Source organism: Manacus candei, unplaced genomic scaffold, assembly GCF_025592945.1.
Source record: "Manacus candei isolate 608988 ecotype Guabito, Panama unplaced genomic scaffold, ASM2559294v1 h1tg000095l, whole genome shotgun sequence".
Taxonomy (NCBI): Eukaryota; Metazoa; Chordata; class Aves; order Passeriformes; family Pipridae; genus Manacus; species Manacus candei.
This window is the reverse complement of record NW_026138143.1, coordinates 2,124,333-2,150,984: the sequence shown is the minus strand read 5'-3', so window position 1 is coordinate 2,150,984 and position 26,652 is coordinate 2,124,333. Positions and strand designations below refer to the sequence as shown.

At 37.2% G+C, this 26,652-nt stretch overlaps 1 protein-coding gene across 5 annotated transcripts in view; it reads right to left on the bottom strand.

The window, feature by feature from the left end:
• FBXL2 (F-box and leucine rich repeat protein 2) overlaps positions 1-26,652 on the bottom strand; it is a 56,366-nt gene that overhangs the window by 2,666 nt on the left and 27,048 nt on the right. For 4 of the 5 annotated variants that reach the window (XM_051768517.1, XM_051768516.1, XM_051768518.1 and 1 more), the window contains exons 3-14: positions 21,625-21,679; positions 20,113-20,187; positions 17,040-17,134; positions 14,066-14,134; positions 13,884-13,979; positions 13,451-13,577; positions 13,181-13,255; positions 9,813-9,943; positions 5,748-5,808; positions 4,254-4,298; positions 3,910-3,966; positions 253-465 (exon numbers count right to left, since the gene is read on the bottom strand). In XM_051768517.1, the coding sequence (XP_051624477.1) occupies positions 253-465; positions 3,910-3,966; positions 4,254-4,298; positions 5,748-5,808; positions 9,813-9,943; positions 13,181-13,255; positions 13,451-13,577; positions 13,884-13,979; positions 14,066-14,134; positions 17,040-17,134; positions 20,113-20,187; positions 21,625-21,679 (1,099 nt within the window). Of the gene's footprint in view, positions 1-252; positions 466-3,909; positions 3,967-4,253; positions 4,299-5,747; positions 5,809-9,812; positions 9,944-13,180; positions 13,256-13,450; positions 13,578-13,883; positions 13,999-14,065; positions 14,135-17,039; positions 17,135-20,112; positions 20,188-21,624; positions 21,680-26,652 lie in introns of those variants that run through there. The other variant, XM_051768520.1, reaches the window with a different exon arrangement.

The window sequence follows — 26,652 nt, the reverse complement described above, 5'->3', positions numbered from 1 at the left end:
GTATTTGAAAAAATATGGAAAGCAGAAGGTAACCTTCATTCCAACAGCAAAAGTGTCATGAGTCAGAAACTGACAATTATTGCTGCTCATACAGAAAAGTTACCTACAGTCTCTAGAGGTGGGAAGACCTAACAGATTGACAGTCAGACTGTTTCCAGCCTTCCTGGCTTGGGATGCCTGTAGAACTCATACAATCTCAAGCAGTATCAACAGCTCTGGCATTCCCACGGGAACAAGTCAGTAAACACATACTCTGATTCGTTTGATTCCAGCTCGCGTGACTTGCTGACAGTCGTACAGCTCAATTCTCTCCAAGTTGTGGCAGTTCTCCAGGTGTTCCAGAGTCACATCAGTGATGAGAAGACAGTTGTCAAGCTCCAGTACCTGCAGCCTCTCGTGACCACACGTACTGTTGCTCAGGTGAAGGATCCCATCATCAGTGATCAGTTCACAGTGAGATAAGCTCTGAAACAGAGAGGCAAACAATTAACAGCACTCAGTCCTAAATTAATCTAGCCTCTGGACATCAGAAGTCCTATTGAATCTCCTTTGTTCCAGTGGTTAAACAGTTACAAATAGGACACAGCTGAAATCCGGAAGAGTAAAAACAAGGAACTGCTTTACTTAACAAAATAGCTGTACTGGATTTTTACTTTGTTTTGCAAGTTGAGTCCCAAAACATGTCACTGGCAAAATTCCTCAGGCCCCCTTACTCTCTGTGAACATGGGAATTCTGTTCCAATTGTCCCACACAAGTGCAAACAGCACTGTGCCAGAAACCAGAAACAACTCTAAAAGATGATCAAGAACATACAGGAATAGATGAGCATCTACTCAGGAGTTACCGTTTCATAGCTACCACCAGGACCAAGCCTGTGCAAGTCCACATAGATAAAGAACAATCAGACTGGACTGATTTGCCAAATAATGATTTAAAAAAACCCAAACTGTGAGCACTTAGCACCTCAGGCTGTACGTAGAAGGAGCAATAAACATCTCGTAGTGCTACAGGACCAGTCTTTTCTGCAACAGTCAGCATAATAAACCAAAAAAATCTGCTCCTCTTCAGAGTGTTTTTTTAATCCTTTGAATTTCAAGAACATGGAAAACATTGCTGCATCTCAGGCACCACACAAAGCACTTTCCTTGTTCCTTGAGGGAATTCATGACTTTTGGAGAAGCACGGATGATGACAACAACGGGAAACAGACATTTCTCGGAGGAGGCTTAAAAACCACTCTGTCACCAGTGAAATGAATGCTCTCAAATCTTTCCCAGTAGAAACATGCAGGATCTGTGAACTCTCCTCTTGCCCTGGGCTCTGAGCTAATGCCTTTCTTTATGCTCAGCCCTGTGTTCTGCCCGTACTTGTTTCTAAGTCTAAGTCTAATGGTGTCTGGTTCTGAAGAAGCGTTTCCCTGCCCCAAGTTGTTTTTTTCAGATGGCAACTGATGAAGAAACACTTGCAGCAATCCAAAAGCACTTTTTAACTCAGAGCTGCTCAAAAGTACCTCCTGCCAATCATCTGACTGACATGAAAGCTTTCCTGACCCTCGTTACAACACATCTATCCTCTATTTCAGCCGGACAAGGAAGCCTGAGCACTACCAACCACTCTCTCTCCTGTACCTACTTTCTCTATATACATGCTCTGAGCATTTGGTTTGGCTCACAGCCTGGGACCAATCAGCAGCTGCAGGGTTAACCAATGTCTGTAACAGATCTGCTGTTTCAAGGAAGGACAGGAGGTTCTGTGGAGCTGTTGGCTATGGCAGCAGTCACTGGCTAATTAAGAGTATTCCATCCCAGGAAGTAAGCAGCTTATAAAAATCAGCTTTCCTGAGACACGGTATTTGGTACTGAAAGGACAATACAGGATGTACGGCCGAGTTCGTAGAACTTTGTGAAACAAATATGCCAAATGATACAAACTTCATATTAAACCACATGATTTTTCTGACTTCATAAGCCTGCTAGGAAATGTTAATGATGTGGAATTTTACAAAAACAGTTGCTTGAAATCTTAAGAACAAAAATATATGGTGAAATTATTTTCTTTTTTTTTTTGTTAATACATATCGAATGCTGTGTATAAATCAAATACGGCCTGACGTACTGTGAGAGTAAGAAACAGTGTGATCAAGTTAAATGAAGAATTCAACTGTCTTCTCATGTCCAGGAATATCACAAGTATTTCAAAGATTCTCTAATAATTTCAATGTACAATTATTTGACACTTCTGCAAGAAATTACTTTTTAAGTACAATAAGTAAAGCACTTGAGTACTCTGATACTGATGAAGATTAGTAGTTGGCTACAATTGGTCTAACAGTTCTTTTGCCTGTTTCCACCATCTACTGAGTCTCCAAACATCAAAAAACAAATTCAAAGTTGATCATTGCAACTCCAAAATATTTATTGCAAATACACTTAAATACACGCTAAAGCACAACTACATAAGAGTTTATAGGACCATCAACAGTAGGTGATTTCACATTTGAAGCATAAAGATTAGTTTGTGTAGTGTATTTATCACCTGTTAGCCTTGTCTTTTCTTTCCCAGCAATTCTCATTGCTGTTCATGGACAATCTGACTATATATCCTTTCTTCCCACAGGATACACAGACCAACAAAACCACCAGGTTTTCTGGTTCCCTTAGAAAAGGTATGATATTTTACCAAGGCCACACTTCCCTGTCTGTGGGCTAACACACAGAGGCCAGCAAACAGAAGTAGGTTCAGAAAAAAGTCCTTGGAAACTATGAGGTTTTATGGTATCTCTGTTGAAGCACTGGCAGAACTGGTACCAAAGATTTCTTGCAAAAATTGGTTACAACTGGGATTACAACACAAAACCGTGTCCCTTACAGAACAGAACATGTCCCATGCAAATGAGTCCACATCTTCTGACAACTCACTTGGTTTAACATCAAGAATTATGATTCAGAAAAGAGGCCAGATGATTAATAAGCAAAAATAAAGAACAACAACAATAAAAAATAAAGAACAAGTTCCTTTTTAAAAGACAGTTTTCCTCATGTTGCTACCTTAGTAACCCTGAGTGAGTAACACTAATCATAACACAATTTAATTAAGAAAGCAGCAAACCTTCCTTTAATCCCATCTAAGAACAGATTATACAGATACTTGTTCTCTCACATAGATCTAAGTAATACATAACAAATCTACACTTATGGGACAACTGGCCCTAAACACAGGAGCTCCTACTGTAAGGACAATCTAGTAACTTTGGAGTACCTTGACTAAAGAGCAGAAATGTATGCCACCTCAAATTGGTTTTGATGATCTGAAAGGTCTAAGCCACCACTCCCTAGAAAACAGTTCTTTGAAATATAGTAAGCAGAGAACCCCACTGAAGGCATCTCAATCCTCCCCAATTATGTTCAAAAGTCAAGTTCAAAAAAACCTTCCATAATTTATTATGTAAATGGAGTCCTTGGGAAAAAAATGCTTGCATGCAAAACTGATTACAGAGTGATTACATTATCTTCTCTGGGTGGTTTTGTTTATTCAATATTTGATGTGAAGTGTCATACTCCCTAAGAAAATCATTACTGAACACTTGAAAGTATCTATGAAGGATCAAAGTACTTTAAGTTGAATTGAGTAAGTAGTCAAATATGAAGGATGTTAACCATAAAACATAAGCTTTCTGGTTATCACTCGGTAACATTTTTTAAATCACACAATGCATGTAAATATTTTAGGAGTAATGTGCTGCTTTTAGAATACTTGTGAAACTTGCATATATTTGGCACAGTATCATTGTGCATCAGGAATGTTTTCTAGATACAGAGTGGACAGCCCGGGTTTGTACTGCAGGAGCTGCCTGTGTATGCAGTTTGGGGGGGATGTATCAAAGGTCACAGACAAAGAGTTCCACTTACCAAGGCTTGCAGCTTAGGGCAGTGTATGGAAAGTTGTATCAATGTGCTGTCAGTTATCTAGAAATAAAAGAAATCAAATAGCCATAAGCAACAGACAGCAGGAGAGTCAACCCTCAAAAAAGATATCTCTGTCTACCAGATGAAAGTTCTGTTGTTTCTGGAAAACATCTCATCACCTGTTACTCTCCAAGTATTTCCCTCTATAGAATTTCCCAATAACTATTTTTATTTCCTACCATAAACACAGCACTATTAATAAAAATTAAAGCACATCTAACTGAAAGTGCTATTGTACTGCATCCTTACACTGGCCATTCAATATTCCTTCTCATATTAAATCTCACCAAAACACACTCTTCCAAGTCCATCTTCTCCAGCTCATGGCAATTCTACAATAAACAAAACACAAACAGAAAAACAAAAGATGAAATAAAACATAGACATAAAATCATGCACAGATATAGTAATATGGGATATCACAGCTTTCAAGAGGAAATTGTGAGCTAAATCCCTTCAAGTATTTGATCACCACCAAAGAAAGAAAAAAAATTGTTTAAATAAATAAATAAATAAATAAATTAGTAAGCAATACACCACCTCTCTCAAACATCAACATTTCGGCCTTCCTCTTACTTAGTGAAATGTCTTCTTCTTACTCTGTAATGTTTGACCAGTACATATCAGTACTTACTGCTTCCTGCTTCCCCTCCCCCTTCACTCCAAACCCAGGGAATTTGTAGACTGTGCACTAAAGCAAACTTATCTGCATACAGATTAATCCAACTTCTGCATATATCAGCCTGCATCAAACTCATCTGAAACACACTTAAGCCCAGGGAACATCTCTCTTCATCTTTATACATTTAGAAAGAAGCCTTAAAACCAATTTGTTTAGCCAATGAATGCTGAAAATATTAAAATAGGCTCTACTTTAAGGCTGGGAGAAAGCTGCACATCACATCTACGCAAGCAATTTTCCCAGCAGTATGAGAGATCCCCAGCAAGCTTTCAGAAGTGCTTTCAACCTCTGATCATGACTAATCTCAAGAAAATGATGCAGCTTTATGATTTTGCAGCAGACCACATAGTGCAACAGCTCAATTCCCAGCCTGTTTTTTTCAGGAACAGGAAAAAATGGTTTAACTTTCAGCCCCCAAAAGCAGGCTTGAGGTGACTCCTAAAAGCCTGAGACTGTAGTGCTGAACGATTAGAAAACCACTCTGTTTAAGCACTGAGGCTAAAAACCCCCCTTCCACTCACACTAAATATCAGCAGCATAAACGAATCCCACTTACAGAGTATTACTTTTATGTTCAGCTTTCCTAAACCAGCAAGCAAGCAAGTCTAACTTGAAGCATTTTATAAAACCAATATGCTTACTTCACATATTTCCAGCATGAATCAGGGCAAAAGTGCTTGTAGTTTATAATGTATAATGTAAACATTCTGTAACTCAAGGGTATGCTCAGAATAATCTATTATATGATTTTTTTTGATGTAAATATCACAGGGGTATGTGACATCTTTATAGGGGAAATTTGGCGAGAATATGTAACACAAGTTTAGAATTACAATAAGGATAATAAATTCAATTGAAACAAACTAAAAAAAACAGAGGAAAAAAGTGAAAAATGCAATGATAGATGGCAAATTAGATCAAGTTGCAGATCTAAGTACAATCCAGAAATAAAATAACTTTTCAGTCCCCTCTTCTACTGGGTTCTTTCTACTACAGTTTTCCTCTTCTCCTATTCCTTCCCAGCAGGAGTACATCAATTCACAGCTGCTCAGCAGCAATGAAAACGAGGCAAGTTCTAACCTTCTGAAATGACCCTTACCCGTGCTAGAAGGGTAAACCCAGCATCTGTAAGATGTGAACATCTTGCAGCTTCCAAAATCCTGGAAAAGTTTTAAATGTTAAAAAAACACATTAACACCGAGAAAAGCAAATGCATTTGAGATACAAATCTGTCTTCTGGAACTTAAAGCTCTCAATAGCAAATGTAAATATGTATATGCCTATTTTTCACAGCAATTAGCAACTATAAAGCAGACTTTTGATCCAGTTTATCAGAAGATTCTAATAGTCACAGAACAGATTAAATTCAATCCTCAAATCTCAACATTTAGTGGAAAGAAAATTATACACAATCATTTCAACCTCTTGTTTCATTCAGTAAGAGCATAACACCCAAGTTTTCTCATGTGTTATCTGAGGAAAGATATATTTATAAGGATAAATCCTGAGATAAGGAAAATGCAAAGGAAGCCTGCATCTAAAACCTGTTATCTAAACACAGGCTGCTGGGAAGCCCCAAAATTGAAAAACTGCTTACTAGAAATTCCCTCAGAGCCTCAGCATGAAGCACAGTGAAGCAAGTTACCAGAAAGCAAGGAGCTTAAAATCTCCAAGCCCACAGTAAAAACAACAAACTGTGCCAACACAACCTTAAAGAAAACAGCACATTGTTTTGGAAAGATAAACCTAACACTCTTCCGAGAGGCACTGGTGAGCAATACTGACCAAGAAAAATAAGTCAACTGCCCCAAACAGCATCACTAGCATGCACAACAGGCTCTATCCCATTAATGTTTTGTTGTCTTTATTTAATTTTTCCTTTTTTTTAATGAAAACTTTACTTTGCAGGTGGAGTAAGTATCAAGGTGAATAAGGGGAAACCACAGCGCCGTTTAATGAGCAGCACAAACTAAGTGCAACTTACTCACCACAGCAAACACTACTGCTATACTGGGGCTGGTGGGGAGGAGGCAGGGAAAGATGGATAAAAGAACTTCTTGCTGTGGTAACACTTAGAGGCTTCCAGATCCTTCCACTGGCTTAGGAGGTCATTAGAATGCTCCCTAGAGACAAAGTGCAAAGGGAAAAGCCACGCTGTGTGCATGAACTAAATACAACCCCACCAAAGTACAGGATATGGGGCTCTGACTATGACTTTGCTGGATCAGCCTCCTCCAAGCCAAAAACAAGAGAGCAGCCAAGTGGAGAGTTGAGCAGCCCCATGGGATACGTTCTCGAAAACCCTCTTCCAGACTTGTAGTCTTCAACAAGGAAGTATGACAGAAACTCAAAAACAGCCAGCAGAGAGGTACAAGATAGATATCTGTTCCCAAATAGATGGTTCTAACACCTCTGAACTTTCTTTCCAGACTCACATTTGGGAACTCTGTGCCCTTCCACCAACGGTAGCTAGCAGCCTATCATAAAATACTCTCAGCTACTCTGAAAATTACCTAGGATACCAAATAGGAAGGAAAAAAACTCACCACCACACAAACCTGCCACGATTTAGGTCACATTTGTTACCCTTCTAACTCCTTTCATCAATTACTTGCTATGAACCCCATCTTATTACACATTTGACTTTGAAGGGAGGTGGGGGAGAATGACGACTGCAACATGTAAAATAGCAAGGATGCTACTTACTGTCCATCCAGTTAAAAATACAGAAACAGAGTAAGAAAGCAGAGGACAACAATTCTAGCTTTCCTGAAATTGGGTATGCAGCTAGTCTGGGGAGCAGAATGGGGAATGAGCTGTATATACACACACTGCATCAATAAGGCTCCAGCACGAAGAAACAGGTGGGAAGGCACTGGGCAGCATGAAAATTAGCAAAATTCTAATTTTTGCTTTTGTTTTAGTGATTGTACTTAAAAACACAGAGGTCTTCTTTTTTCCTGATACAGCTGACATGTGTTTCCCACCTAGTGATTTGTGGCAACATTCCTATCATAGGAGCTGATGAGAGAAAAGGATATCCAAGAGCAGATTTCCCACCCCTACAAAGCAACGTTCAGACAGACCTCACAGTTAAATTTATTGTCTACAGATGTCTTTTGGGCACATCTGGAGTGTCTCTGAACACAGCACCTCCCTACTCCTGTTGAATTAGCAGAGGTGGGGTTAAAAGGAATATGATCCTAATTTTCACAGGCCCACCCAAAGACATGCATGGTTCACCAGTGCTTTTCTTGATAAGCCTCACCAAAACATCTCCCAGTATTTTAACACTAAAAAGTGCTAATGAAGAAAAAAGAAGAGAAGGTATCAAGCACCTAAAAGAGCAGATATAGAGAGGGATGAGAAGACACCTATATCTTGATGTGAAGTAAGAAATACAGCTGAAGGGTCAGCTGAAAGGTCAAGCTTAGGGTTTTTTCCAATGAGACATCATTTGTGAGTGCTAACAGCTGCAGAACACAGTATCATGGAAAGCAGCCATAGTAGGACGTTCAAGACCCTGAAATGAAGTGAGAATAGCACAGCACAGAAAATACTGAAAGCTTTCTAACAGGGCCAGCATGTTCAGCAGAGGCATCAGAGTTTTCTTTCATACTCAACCACAAAATATTCAGAAGATACGAGCAAGTGTGGCATTACATTTCCCTTTGACTTCCAACATAATTTTTATCAGGTACTTTGCATACACAATCCCAAAACTCTACATGTAACCAGCTGTGTCATCTGTCCTTCCAATATGCACTAATCCTTGGCAGTAATCACTGCAAAAGGTCATCCTGTTTCCTTATACTGTTCCTCATTACAGGAGAAGAGTGGCAGACGCCTTCCCCCTCGTGGCACAGACAGGGGCTAACAGGTTACCTACCAAAGTCAAAACAATTCCTGCTGCAGTTGTATTGCCCCTGGAAAGAATTGCAGAGCTAATACCACTTTAGAGCTCCTTTTATTTCCAATAGGAGTCATGCATTGAGAGAACAAGAGAAACAGTGGGAAAAGACCAGTAATAACAGCACAGCTTTCCAAGGAACACAATTTAGTGTGTCAGGAGACTCCTAAGCCCCTACCACTGGCACACAAAAGCTTTGTAAGTAAGTTACATGAAGGGGACTGTCACTCTGGAATTGTTCTAAGGACAGGTTTTCTACAGTAACAAAAGCTCTTTTTCACTCTATCAGCTAAAGGAACACAGTGTGTCAGCATACTGCACATTGGCATTTGAATGCAGCTTCCCCTAATTTCAACAGTCTACACTTTTCCTCTGCCTGTGATTGAAGTATAACAAGTTGCCACTCCTGCATGTTCCTGTCATAAATGACAATTTAGTGTGATCCAAAAATCTTACCCTTTGATTTAATTTACATTAAAATGAGACCTTCTAAGAAGTATTAAATATCTCTACACACAGAGCTGTTGCATGATGGCCTCCTTATAAAAGTCAAAGCTGTCTGCACTTCTGAGAACTCCACCATAACAAATATGTTAGCACAAATTACACCAAAGTAAAAGTTTATACTATTTTTAACTGATAAGCCCCTGCTGCTCAAAACATATCTCATAAATATCAGTCCTCAGCGTTTGCAAAGACATTAGCACACTCCATATCAGAGTTTAAGAACACCCAGGATCTATTACAGAGCATATTAGAATACATTTGTATAAAATCTGTAAATAAAATGCTCAGATATGATTAAGCTTTTTTTTTGCAAGACAAACGACTGCATAAAGCCACATCAGAGTACAAACATCACAAGACACAACACATCTACAGATATTTTTACCTTTTAAAAAAAATAATGGGCTTTATATCTTCTTTTCTTCTGGCTTGTAATTAGTACCTAAAATATTTAGCTAGAAGCACAGAATTGAACTGCTAGGTTCAACATCTTTCATTTGTCATATTAACTCTTGTTTTTTCAAGTACACAGTGAACTACATTAATATGATATCTACAGAGGGCCAGCCCTTGAGCTCATATTCTAAGCTGGTACTTCTAACTTAATTTTTTGACTGCAAAGGTAATGCAAACAACACAGAGCTAACTCAGGTCTGTGGACATCAGCTCATTATCTTCAGAAGTGAATTTCTTAGCCGAGGCCAGTAACAACATGACATACTTACAACAAGCTCACGACATACTCACTTCAGCCTTGGACAGTTTAGACCAAGTGCTGTGAGAGAAGCATCTGTAAGGTTGCTACAGCCTGAAACACAGAGTGATTGGAGTCTATGGCATCCTCTACAGATTTTTACAATGCCTTCATCTGAAATTTGCTGCAACACAGAAGAAGGTTGAAGTTACTCCCTTATCAAGTAATCAGCTAAGATTACACAGCAATAACAGCACAGCTTTTACTGGTAATCAACACACATTACTGAACTGCTGTTGTCATGCTGTACATAAACCAAGGCAACCCAGGCATTCAACCAAAAAATACCCTCGTGAAACCATGTACAATAATAGCGAAGATAATCAACACACACAATTCCTACTTATCTACATATTTTTCCAAGACCTCAAGTCCTACTCAAAGGTAGTCTGAAGCATAGAGCGAGAGTTGTTTGTTGCTGTCTTCCTTTTTCACTTTGCTTTTGTTTTATAATTTTTCACATCTCTTTCTTTTAATTGCGTTTGCTTCCTATACGTTTATGGAGTCCAGATCTTCCACTCTAGTGACTGTGTAAGTTCAGGAACAGTGCAAAAGAGAGTTTAAAGCTTGACAGCAGGAGAGGTAACCACCTATTTTGCACTGGTGCAGTAGGGCCCAAGGGCAAAAATCCTTCACCTTTAGATAATTTTTGAAGCAAGAGTTACAGGTAAACAATCAAACCTGCATTCTTCACAGGTTTGCTCTACCCTATGCAGTTGCCTTTAGATGAAAGATTTAACTCAAACAAGGTTTTTCATTTCTCAAAATTGTTTTGTAATAGATATTCTGAAAAGAGTAACTCTAAATTTGGAATATGAACAAAAAAGTTCTCTCTCTGAAACAGGGACTACAAGAAATAGCCCCATCGCAGGTGCACACAAAACAGCAACAGGAACTAGATTATTGGGGGGTGTGCAAATATTATTTTGTTTACAAATCTTCTATTCTGGAAGAAGTTTTCTCTCCTCTGCCATGAATTTAATTTCTCTTCTGTATGACTAATCCTTCATGGTGAAACAGGTTGTTTTATTCCCTGGTTTAATATTACTCTTACAATAGTAACAAACACATCTACTGTATTTTTAATGGAAAATACACATTCCTTTTATAAGCCCCTCATATAAGTATGCTAATACAACTGTAGCATATTTCTGAGGCTATTACCATAAACATTACCTTTCACAGATGAAAACAGGATGAGAAACAGCAGTAGCTCAGCACAAAGAGAGATTACCTTATGCTCCCTCCACCAACCCAGCACTTTTTAATATCAGAAGTTTAGATTTGCAACTTGTTCTCTCAAATTAAATTTTTATAGACAGAAAGCTAGAAGTCTCGTATTCCTTTTGTAGATCCAGAAGGATTTGCATCATCTACCACTAAGAGAGTAAGTTTTCTTTTTTTTTTTTTTTAAATAAAATTTCAACATCAATCAGGTATTTCTGATTTTGGCTCTCCAAAAACATGTTATTTTCTGGAACGGTTTCACTTCCTTTGAGAGATAGTCATGACACTATTACTGGGAAATGGAACTATTCTGGAGGTAAGGACTATGTAAATTTTATGCTGCTGTTGGAGATGTACAAGGCCTTTAAGTTCTATATGAAAACTTTCCATTCTGAAATTGCTTGCAGTTTCAATGCCTACATCATTCTCAGGAAAGCGCTCAAAAAATGCCTGCAAGTTCCCAGTTTCTAAAATCTTTCTCTAAAGATGGTACCTTTCAAAAGTGCAGTTTCCAGAGATAATATCAGTACATTCCATAGCTGCTGGTGCTGGCCTGGCATTTTACAAGGTCCATAAAACACAGCCACTAGAACTACAGTGTGGACCATATAAAGCACAAGGAGACCTGCTGTGTAAAAATCTGTGCTAACCTTTGATCATAAGGAGTCTGGCTGCTTGTGGAAAAGTGCTTCAAAGCCATAGCAAACAGGACACATCACCAGTGAAATAAAGCTTTAAAGCACATGTAGGACTACTACTGATGTAGGTAGGACTATCAACTCAAAAAATTCAAAGGGAAAAATACTTTCACTCAGGAGGCTTTTTTGTTTGAGCTACATGACAATAGACACCCCCCGCCAAGGGAAAATTCTGGCACACTTCTATGCCAATGCCCCTTTTAAGCAGGAGAGATAGCAACTGATTATCATCAGACCTCTTGAGAGCCTTCCAGAAAAACAATCAGAAAAGGCAGGCCTTTTCATTCTTCATTAGTCTCAGGTAAAACACAATAGAAAAAGAACTCTGGAGAAGGAGGACAGCAGAAGGAAGAGTGAAAGGGGAGGAAATTACATACTGACTTTATTTAAGTGTGGTTCTGACCAAAAGAAGGAACTTCCTTTCATTCCCGTTATCTTTAGGTACCCAACTTCAGTGGACATCTAAATTCAGACTGAAAAAATGTGAAAAATTCCCTTTTGCTAAACATCCGGTCGGTGCACGGAAGCTCAAGCTTTGTATTCATATTGTTCTTGATTTCTGCAATTTTTAATGTAATTTTTAATAATCCCCAACACTGAACAATGACCAACACTTCAAAGAAATCTCTTAAGTCAAAAAATTTTCATCCAATCTTAACAGAACATGTTCCCATGCCACATTCATTTGGGAACAATCCATAACACAGATTTGAAAGTTTTAGCAGATTTTTGTGATACCTTCTAGCAATAAAGCTAGAAAATTTTCCAAAAACAAACAAACAAAAATCTAAATTCATTATTCAAATTTGCATGACTGAAACATTGAAATTCTAATTTATTTCAGTATTTTCTAAGGCTTATTTGCAGGCAAAGAATGACTTAAACATATTTAAAATCTAAAAGAACGTCTTTCCCATTCCTTAAAAGTCACATCAGAAACAACAAAAAAGCAAAAATAAACCAGAGCAAAACTCATTTGTGTTCTTTAAGTAGAATTAAAAGTACATGAATGATTCCCAGTCATTTCATTACAAATGAATGTGTTCTTCCATTAATATTGAAAAAGCATGCCCTTCTGCTACTTTGAGCATCATCTTCAGTTATGATGCCATTACATTTTACCCTCAATTATGTAGCCCAGAACATGACTTCTGCTCAATTAGAAGCCTTAGAATTATGAACAGACTAAGATGTTACACAGTTCACGATAACTGAATGAATGCAGTTAATTCTCACTCTAGAGTTTGCCACAGTTACAGATGTAATGGGGGGGAAAAAAATACCACTCCAAGTCCACACTCAGCTTAGAAGCACCCAGCTCATTTAAGACCTCTGTTCCACACAAAAGTCTATAAACTGCAGAAATGTACTATTTGACCAATTTAACTGGTTTCTGATTCTTAGGGAATGTATCTTTGGAAGTTTCAAATACTTACTGTACAGGATTGCAAATTCAGGATTACAAGTTCATGACAGTGATTTTGAATGTGTTTCAGTGCTTCATCTTCTAACTGTATTTAGTAATTAAATCAAACATAGGAAAAGAAACAAGAAATTAAAAGCACAGCAAAGCAGCCCAAAGAATGTACACATCTTGCAATATTGAACAAAACCATATAACAAAAACAGTACTTTTTAATTCATAGAGATTTCAAAAACCCAAAATAAAATTTTATTCCTAAAGGATCACCCAAGCAATTATGTACCTGTGTGCAACCTCTAAGAAATAGAGCTTTTAGTCCACTACACCCTTTCACCAGTGCTTCAATACCATCCTTCGTAATCTGATCACACCAGGAAAGATTCAAATGTTCCAGATTTCTGCAACCCTCACTGGGAGAATTAAAAAAATACATAAAGTTAAATCCAGCCTTCAAATAGTCATAACAGTGGGAAACCCAAATTAAATACACTGTTAGAAATTAATGACAGCCAGTGGACTGTGCCAGGCCTCCACAGAAAAGTCATGAGAAAAGACCACACACAAACACCATAGTCTACACCCAAGAAGTCCTAGATATATAATACAGTCAGTGCTGATTCACAGTATTAGGGTTCAGCACCAATTTTTTAAACTTTATTAAATGCTGAACAGCTCTTTGAACACTTGTTTAACACAAAACAGTGAAAACTTCTTACCTCAAGCCTTTCAAAGAGCTGTTTGTGATGGCTACGCAAGATGTTAGATCCAGATGTTTCAGCTTGGAACAGAATCTGCTAAGACTGTAACACGTGCTGCAAAACAGCAGACACACTAAAAATACCTTCAGCTACTTCTTTTTCCAAATTTTCCAATCAATCAAAAAACCTCTTTGACTTACCTGTCAGTGATTTTTGTGCACCCATTTAGATTTAAATGTTCGATGTTTCTGCAGTTCTGTGCAAAGGTCCTAAGACAGCAACAAAAAGCTGAATTAACATAACGTCACAAGTGGTAACACAGTCACTAGAGTGCGCTCTGTCCCACACCTCTCTCCACCTCGGTCAAAAAGCTTAATCTTTAAGTCACAGAGTAATTTCAAAGTATTCCCCAAATACATCCGTCCTAGTGGTTGCTTTTTCCTTTTCCTACTGCAAGTTTCTGTCTAAGGTAAGTGTTGTTTCTCTCTCAAACACCACTTGGGCAAGGTGGTTAGTTCTGTCACATATAAGCCAGAACTGCCTTGCTTCAAATGCTGTAACTAAAAACACAAAGGGCATAAACAGAAAGGTTTAAGTATCACATCAGTTAAACATTAAGCTTCTGGGGAGAGTTTTCGCACATCTTATTACTGAAGCCTTTGTAAGTCTTATTAAGGAGCTTGTTCCCACAGCAACTGAAAAGGGACATACCTGGTACAACACAGAAGTATTGGACTACCAGTGGAAAGCCCAGTGGGCTGCAAATTGCTTATTTATTGCTTTCAAAATTAAAATGCATCAGTGTGCGCTACTGGGTATGAACTTAAGGATGATTGGAGCTATTATACTGCTGAGAGCCTGTATGTACTAATTGCCCTGAAGAAATACATAAACTTTCTTTTCATCTCTGCAGAGTAAAATTTACAGCTGTGTCGCATTTCAGAACACTGTTTTTATGCCCATGTTTCCTTCAACTGCCTGGATTTTATTGGCAGGGGCGGAGGAAACACACAAAAACAGTTTTGTCTGGAGGCTTGCCCCGGTTAACAGATCTGACTACACACTCAGCTGGTAAAAACTTCCTGGTTTTCCAGAGTGGATTGAAAACAATGGAGAAAAACCCAGCAAGCAGTTATACTGCGAGAGTTTCCACTTTAAAGCTCAAAACAGCTATTCTGAAATTCATGTACTGGAGGGAGATTTACAATGAAGATACTCTTCAAATCACTTGGAAAGCTGTCACAGTCTGGAGGAACAGCAAACTGCCCCTGAGATTCAAGCATGGGGCAGTCCCAAGAAAGCTGTCACAAATATTCAGTACTTACATAGCCAATACCTACATCAATAATTGGCTATTTTACACGAAAGTTGGTGTAGAAGAAGGATAAACAGTATAACCTACAAAACTAATGGATCTGGAAACAACTCAACACAAACAGCCTTATAGGAAAAGTCACTTTTGGAACAAATATCTGAAAATTAAAGCCACTTTTCTCATGCTAATGTTTTGAAAGTCTTAAAAGTCATGCACTTATCATTCATTTGTTAATTTCAATATAATCTCCTTATATGTCAGAGGTGAAGCATCTTCTTTTGCAAAGTGTCTTAGACACCACCCTCTGCACCAGCTGGTTGTTAAGGATGCACATGTGTGAATACTGGTCACAGTCTGGTGGCCACTCTCAGTTAAGCCTGTCCTGTTACCTGCTGGCATGACCAGCTGTATCATCCCTACAACACACACACGTTATGCACTGAACTAATTAATACTTATTCTAAGTATCTGCTTACTAAATAAATAACTATTTTCAAATATCCCATCTCCAAAATAGGATCAATCATAGGATTTTTGGTCCTATTCACAACTCTCACTCCTAGCCCTTAGTGTCCCAAAAAACACAGCTGAGAGCCTAAACTAAGTGTGAAAATGGAGTTATTGGGCAGAAAACTGCCATCTACCATCCTGACTCTTTCCTCCTACACCTTTCTCAATGCCTTCCCTGCTAGCTCCTCAACACGGTACTTGCTACCTCTCTCTAGTCCTGCCACCCCCCTTTCTTAGACTTCTGCCACTGCATTCCCTACCGAGGACACAGGGACCGTCTCTGAATGCTCTGGGAACTTGAAAGAGCACTGCAGAAAGTTAACTCTGCTTGGGACTAACTCTTTTTTGATAGCAGTTGCCAGTAATCTAGGAGAGGCAACAATACGCATTTTCCCATGAGGAGGCAAGACTGCCTGAAGGTGGAGACACCAGGCAGCAGTTAGGGGGATGGCCTAGAGGCAGAGAAATCTTTGGGCTGGAAGCTAGGATGCCCATTTGGGTTACTAAAGCAATCATTGCTTACCTAGTTGCTGCATGAATTTACTCTAGAGACAAAAATCAATGAATTAGACTTACTTATAAATTTTAGCAATAGCTAAAGGTAACTAGCTTAATGCCCACTGCTTAACAAAATCCTTGTGCTTATATTTTACACCCCAAGCCTTCTTCCAAACATTCTTTGAGCCCTAAGGCATCTGTGGCTTAGGGATCCTTCAGCTGGAAACAAGATCTTCAAGTTTAAATACTCAGAGAAATATCCAAAGGAACCTGGCTAAACAGCTTGCATTAGAAAAAGCTCATACAGATTCAAACAACCTTGTGGGAACAAACTGCACAGTTCAGTTTATATACTGTGTAAAAAGAAGGGCCACTGTCACTACTTAGAGTCTGCCAAGTTCTTCCGGTTGCCTGCCTGTTCTTATATTAGAGCAAGAAGAATAACCCAGGTCCTTCCTGATTTTGTAGGCACTCAATTGTATCAGTCTTCATTCTCTGTCCCATTGCCAGGGTCACCTCTTGTCCAGACTAGATCATAAACTATAAATTGACCACTAATCTTGATTCTCTGACTATTGTAAGATACCACAATATAGTCTTGAAAATGGAGCAATATCAACATATTTATTCCTGAAAAGTACAGCTCTCAGTTGTTAGTTCATTTCCAGAAAATAACAGTAGCTATATTTTGATCTCAAAATGACATCACATTTAGTCATTATTAAGGTACTTAGTACTTACTTAACTATCCCATTTCGGTCATCAGTCAGTACTCAGAAATGCAAACAAATGTAACAGTAATTGCTTTTGGTCCAGACATTAGGAAACAAGTGATTGAGGATTATACTTACTTTAAAGAGGAGTCTCCAACACCAAGACATCCTCTCAGACTAAGTTGTCTCAGGAACCCACCACACCTTTTCGATATATTTTCCACAACACGACCCTTAAACCAAATAAAAGGAAGATTTTGTTGAGTTCTACTCTGACATAACATTCTAATCAAATTAAAAATGCTGGGAATTAAGACCAGACCCAGCTATACCCTACCAGAAACTGCATCTCTTTGAATTTCTTCTGTTACTTTAAGAAAAAACAGTAACCCATTGAGAATCTCCATCCACACTGAGGTGTTGCTCGATTCAATCTTTAGTTCTCTCTTCCTTTTTTTCATTTGATCACACATGGCTCAACTTTTTGTCACAGCAGACCCTACACAACAAAACTACTAAAATGACCTTCAAGTTTTGTCAGATGTGCAGGGAACCCAAAGAACTGTCTCACAGGTGGAATGGGAGGCATGCCCATTCCTCAGGGACCACAGTCACAATACAGCATGTAAGTTTAAATTGTCCACAAAGACTCACTTGGGCCAGTGTGTCACTACAGCCCTGGTTAAGTTCCTGTTTCACAGTTCCTGCTATAGGGCTGGCTGTGACTGAAAGGTGCTGAACACCTTGATGGGAACATCAGCAACAGGACTAATACCTAACAGCACCTTGTATCTTTTTCTCTCCCTTTCTTTTCCAAAAGAAGAAATACATATAGAATTACAGGTCGGTAGAGTTTTCGTTGTTGTTGTTTTCCTCTCTACATGGGATGGTAACAATTTTACAGTAAATGTTTCTTACATTTTATTGTTCTTCTTTAATACTTAAGTCCTGGCTATCGCTGTGTGAAAATACTTTCTTATCAGAGCTTGTTTCTTAGTCCATAAGTAACATTGCTTATCTTCTCTCTTAGAAGAACTTATACCAAAACAAACAAACTGAAAATTATGTATTTTTTAAATCTTTCTGATTAACCAGAATTATTTCTCAGCCAAGGCCAAATACCTTTAAGGATACCTGTAAGGATAAATTCTTCAATGAATAACATATAATGCAAGTTCAATTTCCATTGCAGAAAAAATCCAAACCCTAATGAATTATTCAAAGAAAACCGAAACAAATAATGAGATAAGTTTTCCCAAACCCATTTATTTCTTTAAGCATGTAAAAACCCCCAACAACAAGCATACCAAAGAAGACAACTTTAGTGCGTTTAAATGCATTTAACTGTTTGAATAATTCTGTCACTGAAAAAACTAGTTCTTCAATTCACCTCAGCTTACAACTGGTTCCACATACCAAGAAATCCTAAGGCACATTTAACTTCAAGAAGATCTTCATACATCTTTGATAGAAAATAAACATTATTTTAATAGGTTTTGCCCTCCCTTCTCACTTTATTCTCTACCACATGAGGGCTTAAATATGGAAAATTTCACAGAACCTAATTTTTCATTATTCGATACTCTCAGATCAAGCATGAATCGAAAAATCACCAAACAGTACAACGTCCAACTGAGCAAAAAGTTGTCAAATTCAATCAGCAGCATTACTGTCCTAAATCTATAGACAAAAAATATGTTACTAAAACAGCTGAAGAAAAACCAGAGTTCTTAGACATCGAACGTGAAACTGTATCTCATTTAAGAACTACTTTGTGTAATAACTGCTGGTTAAACACATTCGTAGGAGCAAATTTAAGGGGTTTATATTACAACTGTACTTAAATATAATATACTGAACTAACTGAATTGCTCCAAACCACAATAACTTCTTATAGCAAAAGAGGATCATAACTTAATTTCATTCCTTCTCCTTTGAATCCCATGCTGCATCCTATATAGGATTTTAAATCCTATACAGGATTTCAAAGGGCAAGACCACTAGATAAAACATAAGATAAACATATCAAAAACTTAAAAATACAAAACTGTGTTTCTAAATACCAGAAAAATAATTCAAACATACAAAAGGCTTATCAACAGAAGGACCACAGACCTGTTGGGTTTTAATTTATTTCTTAGCAAACAAGAAAACCAAGCTTTTTTAAAAGCAACTGAAAAGATGATATTAAAGCTCCAAGTCTCTTTTGACGCATTTAGATTGAGGCAGATGCCAAAATCTTTCTCCTACCTCTTAAGATCCTCTTGTTTAACAAGAGTAGAGCAGAGGAGTTGGCAATAAAGTTTTAAAAGAGCGTTGAAAAAAATTTACCGTCTATATTACTGTAAAGCTTTAGGTACAATTTGTACCACAGTTAGCAAATGAAACACATCTGGATTTTATTCACACAACTAAGCTAAAACATAAAATTCAGAAGCAAATCTATTATTATAGTCTAAATTTAATTTGCATCATCAAACAATAATAAACCAGTTCGGATTTAATTACAGAATTGTTGTTCCCCATGGACTTTTGTCTTCATTTTCAGATTTCATATTTTACTTTGTTATGCATATCTATAATAGCATTAATATAGACATGTTTTTCATAGGGAAGACAAGTCTGCTCTAATTCTTTCATTATATACTGTATCCACATGTACCTGCATTTCATGTAACGTTCAAACCTTATAAAACAAGTGGTCATAAAATGTTAATCAAATACATATCAAATCAATACTAGGCAACTCAGTGGTAAGAAAAGTTCTTCAGCATTTTAGTGCTTCAATCTCCAAATCCCATAGCCAAGTGTCCAGAGAGCTTTCAGCACTAGATGGCCCCCTCACAGAGACTTGGGACCAACAACAACATTATCTTGTAGATTGAAGAAGTGATTCCGAGGATCTCACTCCATGCAGAGGCACCGTTTACACCTTTCCCTTCTGGAAATGAGCAGGTTTGAATTTCTAGAGCTCTGTATGTATATGATATGTGAAAATTATCTGATATATAGCTGGCAACCAAAACTGAAACTCATCAGAGGAAAAGAAAAAGGCAAATACAGAGTTCTTTTCCATTTGCTCCTTCACAGTATTATTATCTTGAACTTAGTCTTTAAAACGTGTGAACGCAAGCAGAGTCTGCGGGATACTCAAAATGGGCTGTGCTCTTAAACATCTCCGTAAGAATGAAAAACACCCAAAGACACTAACCTCTATATCCGTCTGAAAGTTAAAGAGGTCTATTCTTTGCCAATTGCTTCCATCCAGAGCTAAAACATTCCATGCCTACAGAAAACAAATACAATTTATTACCTCCACTGCCTGCTCCCTTCACTTTTCTCTCAGTAATTCAAATCGAGACAATTTCACGCAGCGTTTTTTTAAAAAAATTGTAGATACTAGTAGTCATACAATATCAACTAGTTAAAAACAGAGTTTGTGGAAATTAATCTCAAATCCTCTAAATGGATTACACTTCAAAGGCTAACTTGTGGCTGTAAAACATGCAGGAAAGCAAGGTATTAAATGTCAAGTACATACACAGAAAGATTTAACCCTCCATTTTTAAAAAAGCTTTTGTACATTCGTCTAATAAGTCACTTTTGCTAGATCTGTATGGAAAAAAGTAGCTGCAGATGACATTCCTTTCAATAAAACCACAGTTCCTCAACCTCACTAGTTACTATTCTGAGAAAACAGAGACCTTTCAGAAAACTGCTGACTTTCCACTATTAGGACCAGTCCTTTCCTTTACACGTGCTAATTTGTCCTTCACTGTCGCAGCAGTAGTTGTTCAAAGTAAAACAAAATAAAAAAGCCAGAGAAACACAAATATATGCAGAAAATTAGAAAAAAAAAGAACACCACATCCAATGACAGGTAGTTCTGAGAGAAAAATACAATTTATTCAATCCCTTTGGTTTTCTTATGCAGTTTTGTTGGCTTTAGCTGAAATCTGATGTTACCTGACTCACAAAACTTACTGAAGTTAGAGGTCAGGGTGATACAGGTGTAGAAATGAAATAGTTACATGCTTAATTATACATTAAAACAAACAAGCAAACAAAAAACCAATTAAAACCAAAACCAAACCCAACTGTCATTAAGATAAGGAATGAAAGCATGAAATAAAGTTCATTCGTGTTGTATAATAATACAGTTCATTGTACACAGCTGATGTAGAAACAGAATATTATTCATTTTATTTCAAGAAAAAAAATGAAGACAAGCTAAACATAAAAGCTTACTTAGCATGCTTCCTCTAATATCTTGTGTGTGCCTTTTCCCCCTACTAGTAGTCCATCTACTTAACACCTTTTGTACTTGGCAAGAAAATGATGGATGTAGTTCTTAGACACATGGTGCACATTAACCAAACTACATGGAATTTTAAGCAGAAAACGCGCCTGAAAAATAGTGCTATACAGCCACATGCTTTATAAAAAGCAAATGCCATCATGCCAAACTGGATTTAATCCTTTCTCCAGATACCGAGTATACACAACTGGATATCTTTTCCATAGCCTTAAAGTCTTGTACATAGCAACTAAGCCCACATCTAAATGTAAAAGTGGGACCACTGTAATTTCTTTTCATAAACAAAGAGTCTGAGAATTTATTTTTCTTTTCAGGAAGCAGATTGCAATAAATCCCATTATTTGCATACAATTAAAAGAACAGCATCCCAAGGAACAACAAAAAAACCTCAACAGAAATACCTACCTTGGAAACTTGTGCACAGCGACACAAAGTAACAATGTCCAAGAAAGAAAATATTCTAGAAAGAAAGGAAAACAACAACAATTAAAATGTTTAATTATAAATTCAAAATAATATATGAATTCACAGCTATGCAGTTCCACAGAAAGACACAAGTTACACAAGAAGCAAGTTAAATGCAACAAGTATTTTACCAAATTATTTTGGTTATTGAGACTTAAAGAATAATATCATAGTTATCATCTAAAGACAGGCAACACCAACATATTAGAACCCAGCAGATGCTGCTTCTGAAAATCTATTTTCTGTTCCCTCTCCATATTACCCAAACATGTATGCATGATTACAAAATATTTTTTCTTCTTTTTAATTCAGAGAAACTAGCTTATATGCCTTTAATTGTGCTACAATTAAAGAAATAACTCACACAAATACAGATGAAGATTTCAGAGGCTGGTGAAGAGAAATAATTAGAAAACAACACATAAATAAATCCAAGTTCTAGAATCTAAGTACTAATACAAAGAACAATGACCCAAATTTCTAAAGGGGTTTCACAGTGACTACCAAGCCTAACACCTTCAGTATCTTTTTTTTTATTATTATTTACTCTACAAGAAACAACTACAGTTGAAAATTTAGCTTTACTATTCTGATCATGGAACCAATTCCTCAGGGCTGTCAACTCCCAGTAGTTTTCTGAAAGACATTTTTCACTGTCAAAATGAATTTTGCTAAATGCCATTTCCAGACAATGATATTGGTTCACAGGATGTTCTCAGCAAAAAAGAAATCATTAACCTAAGCATAAAATATAGATCCTATTCCAAAATAATTTTCTATTACAGAGAAGGAAAGCTTTGAAATACATGAAAGACATTACTGTAATTCATTTATAAACTGCTACCTGCTTGCCAGTGAACTTTTTCAGTCATCAAAACAATTAACAGTAACAAGAACAATTTCATTTTATAGTGAGATATTAACACTGAGGAGCAAACAACTGGTAAGAGATGCTGAATTTAATAATGTAAAATTCTGGTTACTGCTTTTCAAGTAAAAATCTGAAGCTAGAGCTCAAAATGGATGCTTACATCTTAAGCACTGTGATTTTTAGCTGTGCTAAGAGTAAAAAATGTAATGAAAATACTTCTTAAACATAACCTTCTGGATATTTATTACAATCACTTCAGATAGTAGTTTTCCAATATTTTGTTGACACATGAAAATTCTTTCTCTTTTTTACCATACAGTTAAACACTTTCTCAAAAACCTAAAAGCCAAGCAAACAGAGGGACAGATGTTCCTAGAAGCTATGAAACAACTTGTAAAACCCTGTCGATAACATTTATTTTTATAGCATCTATTTTGTCATTTGAACATCCTTTCTGAGACACTTTAAGAAACTTAGCAGCATTTAATGCACAAAATACACACTTAATGTGCTCAGAAAGACTGCTGGACAGATAAGCACTGAAAAACGTTCTCTCTCTTTTAAGAGCAGCGTATCAATGATCTACCAGGACCCTCTTCTGAAATCACCCTTGTCCCTTTCACCATGAGGGAAATGTCAGAAGATGAAGGAGATTATTCTAGAGAGCTGCAAAAGTTTCTTGGCTTGTAGAAGCTTCCTCATAGAACCACTGTACGAGTGGAATCTGAGGATCATCTCAGATTTACAGAAGGACAAAAGAGTTTTCTGTGTTATTTGTAACAAAGAAAGAACTCGTGACACAATACTCTTGCCTAAATGAAGAACATGACATGCTTTAAAAGTGATGTATCTCAGAAATAAGAAACAACAGAAGAAACTGCAAAATGTTGAAGAAAGGGTATTTTATACACCCCCACTACTATGAGTTGTCTGGCAGCCTGTCTTCATGTTTCATTGTTTATTGCTGTTAAGAGATTAACATTGATGCATGATTTCTGTTAAAAATAAAAAGGTAAATTAAATCCAAATGCAGACCAGATGTATTTATTTCTGCTTCATTCTGTATGAAGTGACTTTTCAAAAAGTCAAAAACTGAAAGTGGTTATTCTATGTTAAGGGAAAAAATACTGCAGTAAGTGTAAACATTTGTGATGCTTCTAGGTTTGGTGGGGATTTTTTGTTCCAAAGAAACTTTCCTGCAAGGCAGCCCAAGCTGTCCCCATCAAAACAGACAACAACATTAGGATGCATTATAAGCAAGCAAAAGCACAACCATTGCCTTTCAATTAAATGGTATGATAGGCAAGAGATGTCAGTAAATACTTTTACAATTCGAAAGTCATCTTGCTAATGTGCTTGAAAACATTTTTTCCACACTTCTCTATTTCTTTACCCTCTATAATACAATCTTACATGTGCACCACTAACACACACTAGCTTGTCTCCTTGCAGTCCCACAGAATTATTAGCAAATACTTACCAGTCAGGAAAACTACCCAATAAGACACAAGACTCCAAGGTTTAAAATCATTTCAAGTCTTTAAAAGACTTCAAAGTCTTTAAGAGGCTTTAAATGCAATCAACAAATTGAGATGGAAAACACTGACCTTGTCAGTCATCTGTCAGTGTCAGACACTGACACTGTCTAGCACTTAAGGTGAAAGAACATCAGCAGACACTTGTAATTTTAAAAAGTGGAAAAAACTACTGAGGGCAGCTGCAGGTTGTATAGCACTTCTGTCCTTATGACCAAAGCTACATAGACAGAAGCTAATGCAGCCAGCAGCAGCATTAAATTCCACTTCAGTCTTTGGCATGGATTAATACAAGGAAACTGGAAATTAAGTTAATAGATCCACAGTAACATTTAGGATCATTTATTATGGTTTCTAGTATCCCAGGCTATTCAATTAGTTATCCTGTATCGAGCTCAAGAAGGAAAATTCAGTTACCAACAACTGGGGCTTTTGAAGACTTTTCCTCCCTAGGCACACACTGCTCTGGACAAGTGCCTCATGCCAAAGGCACAAAGGGTTGTACGAGCACACAGTTCCTCAACTCCCTTACGGTAAACTTGTATTTGGCTAAAGCCTCACTTACAGAAAAGGATCTATTCTTTATTTGAAAGCCTTCGAGATGTGGAAAATCATCACCTTCTCTGTTAGTTTGTTCCACTGGTTAATCACTCTGTCAAAATGTTTCCCTTATTTCCAAGGTGAATGTCTGACTTCCAGCTCTATTGCTGTTTTCTACTTTTCTTCACCAAATTAAAGAGTACTTTAGCAGTTAATATTTTCTCCTCATCGAGTTTAAAAGCCACTTATCATGTCATCTTTAATTCCTATTTTAACAATCTTTTACTTCAGTTCTTTAAATCTCCTTTTCACTGCACATTATTTTTTCAGTATGTTTTCAAAGCCACTTCAGGCCACTGTAACAGCCTTTTTGACACAGCATCAAAGAAGAATCTCACAGTATCTTGTCCATTTCATCATCACACCCTGTTCTGGAAGTACACAGTCAGACCACAGCTCTTTTTGTAGCATTCTTTAGACCAGTATATCTATCCATGCAAAATTATTCTGTAAAATTAATATTGTTTGAACACACCTCAATTTATCATGTTATTGCCATGTTGTTGCCATGTCTTCATATGGGTAAACCATTACATTTGTTTTTGTGTCACCTATAACTTAATCCCCTTAAAACACATTGATATACTGCACATGTACTGTTAACTTTTAAAATAAAACCATCAAATGTTAAAAGTCAAATGCCTAAGTAGAAATGTGTAATTTTGGTTGGTAAAGCCAACCCATTGTTTAATCTCAAAGAATGATATTGTCCAAGGACTTATTTTCCACAAAACCACAACAACTGTCATATTCCTCTCTCTCAATTTTCCATCAAATAAATCTATGGTGAATTTTCCAAAGCACACAGAATAGGAGGCTGAGATTTCTGGTCATGTCTCTCTTGCCTACAGGTGCTGCAGTCAGGATTCATATTCTTCTAGTATTCCGGAATTTTCTTGATACCCAAGATTCACCAAAACTCAGCGTAAGAGGGTCACAGACCTTCTTGAGGCATTTTCACTGCAACTTTTATGGTCCCACTAAGCAGAAGTGACGATCTAAGTGATGATTTCTATCATCCCATGTATTTCCACACATGCTTCATTATTCCCTCTGCTATAAACAGACTGTCCAATGTCTTTCCAAACACAGAGATGGTTGAGTCCTAATATTTTGTTTCCCTCCCCAGAGGCACAGAGAGAAACACCTATTTCTCAAAACCCCAACATTGCACAGTGTACCTCCTACAGAGAGAGAAATCGAATTGTACAAGAGTCAAACTGCTTCTCTTTTGCCTTTGTAAGGCCTTTCCAAACTCGATCACAGGAGAAATAAGCTTTTGAACTAATGGCCTGGCAATTACTCATTTTAAGTATTTTGATACAATGCCATATGGATTGATAAAAAGTGGATAACAATGCATACAATAAGTACCACACACACATACTTGACTTCCTAGAATTTTTGGCCCAACCCCCAAAATTTGGTATGACAGAAACACCTGGTAATTTGAAAAATCTTCAACAATAACATAAGTTATGGTTTTGTTTAATAAATGACTTATGAATGAAATTCCCTTTCAGAACTTCTGTTTTCCATGCTGTTTAAATTTATAGTGGTTTTGCATGCAAAGAATGGCAACAAATTTTATCAAAATGAAAACCAAAGTAACCAGGATGAGAAATGCCTCACCGAAGACACCAATCAACCAGATAATCTGCTTAGAAGATCCTTTCAACTTTACCATACTATCCAGTTGTTATAAAACATGCACACAACAAATCTGTTATGTCCTCCCCATTTTAGACTACAATTTTCTTACTGATTTGTACAATTCCTTGCATAGTAAATCTGCTGTCTTTGAAGTCCTTCACATGCAACATGGAAAAGCCTACATACATGGAAAACTATCACAGAAAGACAAAGTACAGCTTTCACAGATTTGATTTTCCTCTTTTAACAAGTTTTTCTCGGAATTTTCTGCAAGAATGCCCAAGTGACAGGGGAAGAGGGCATCAGCCA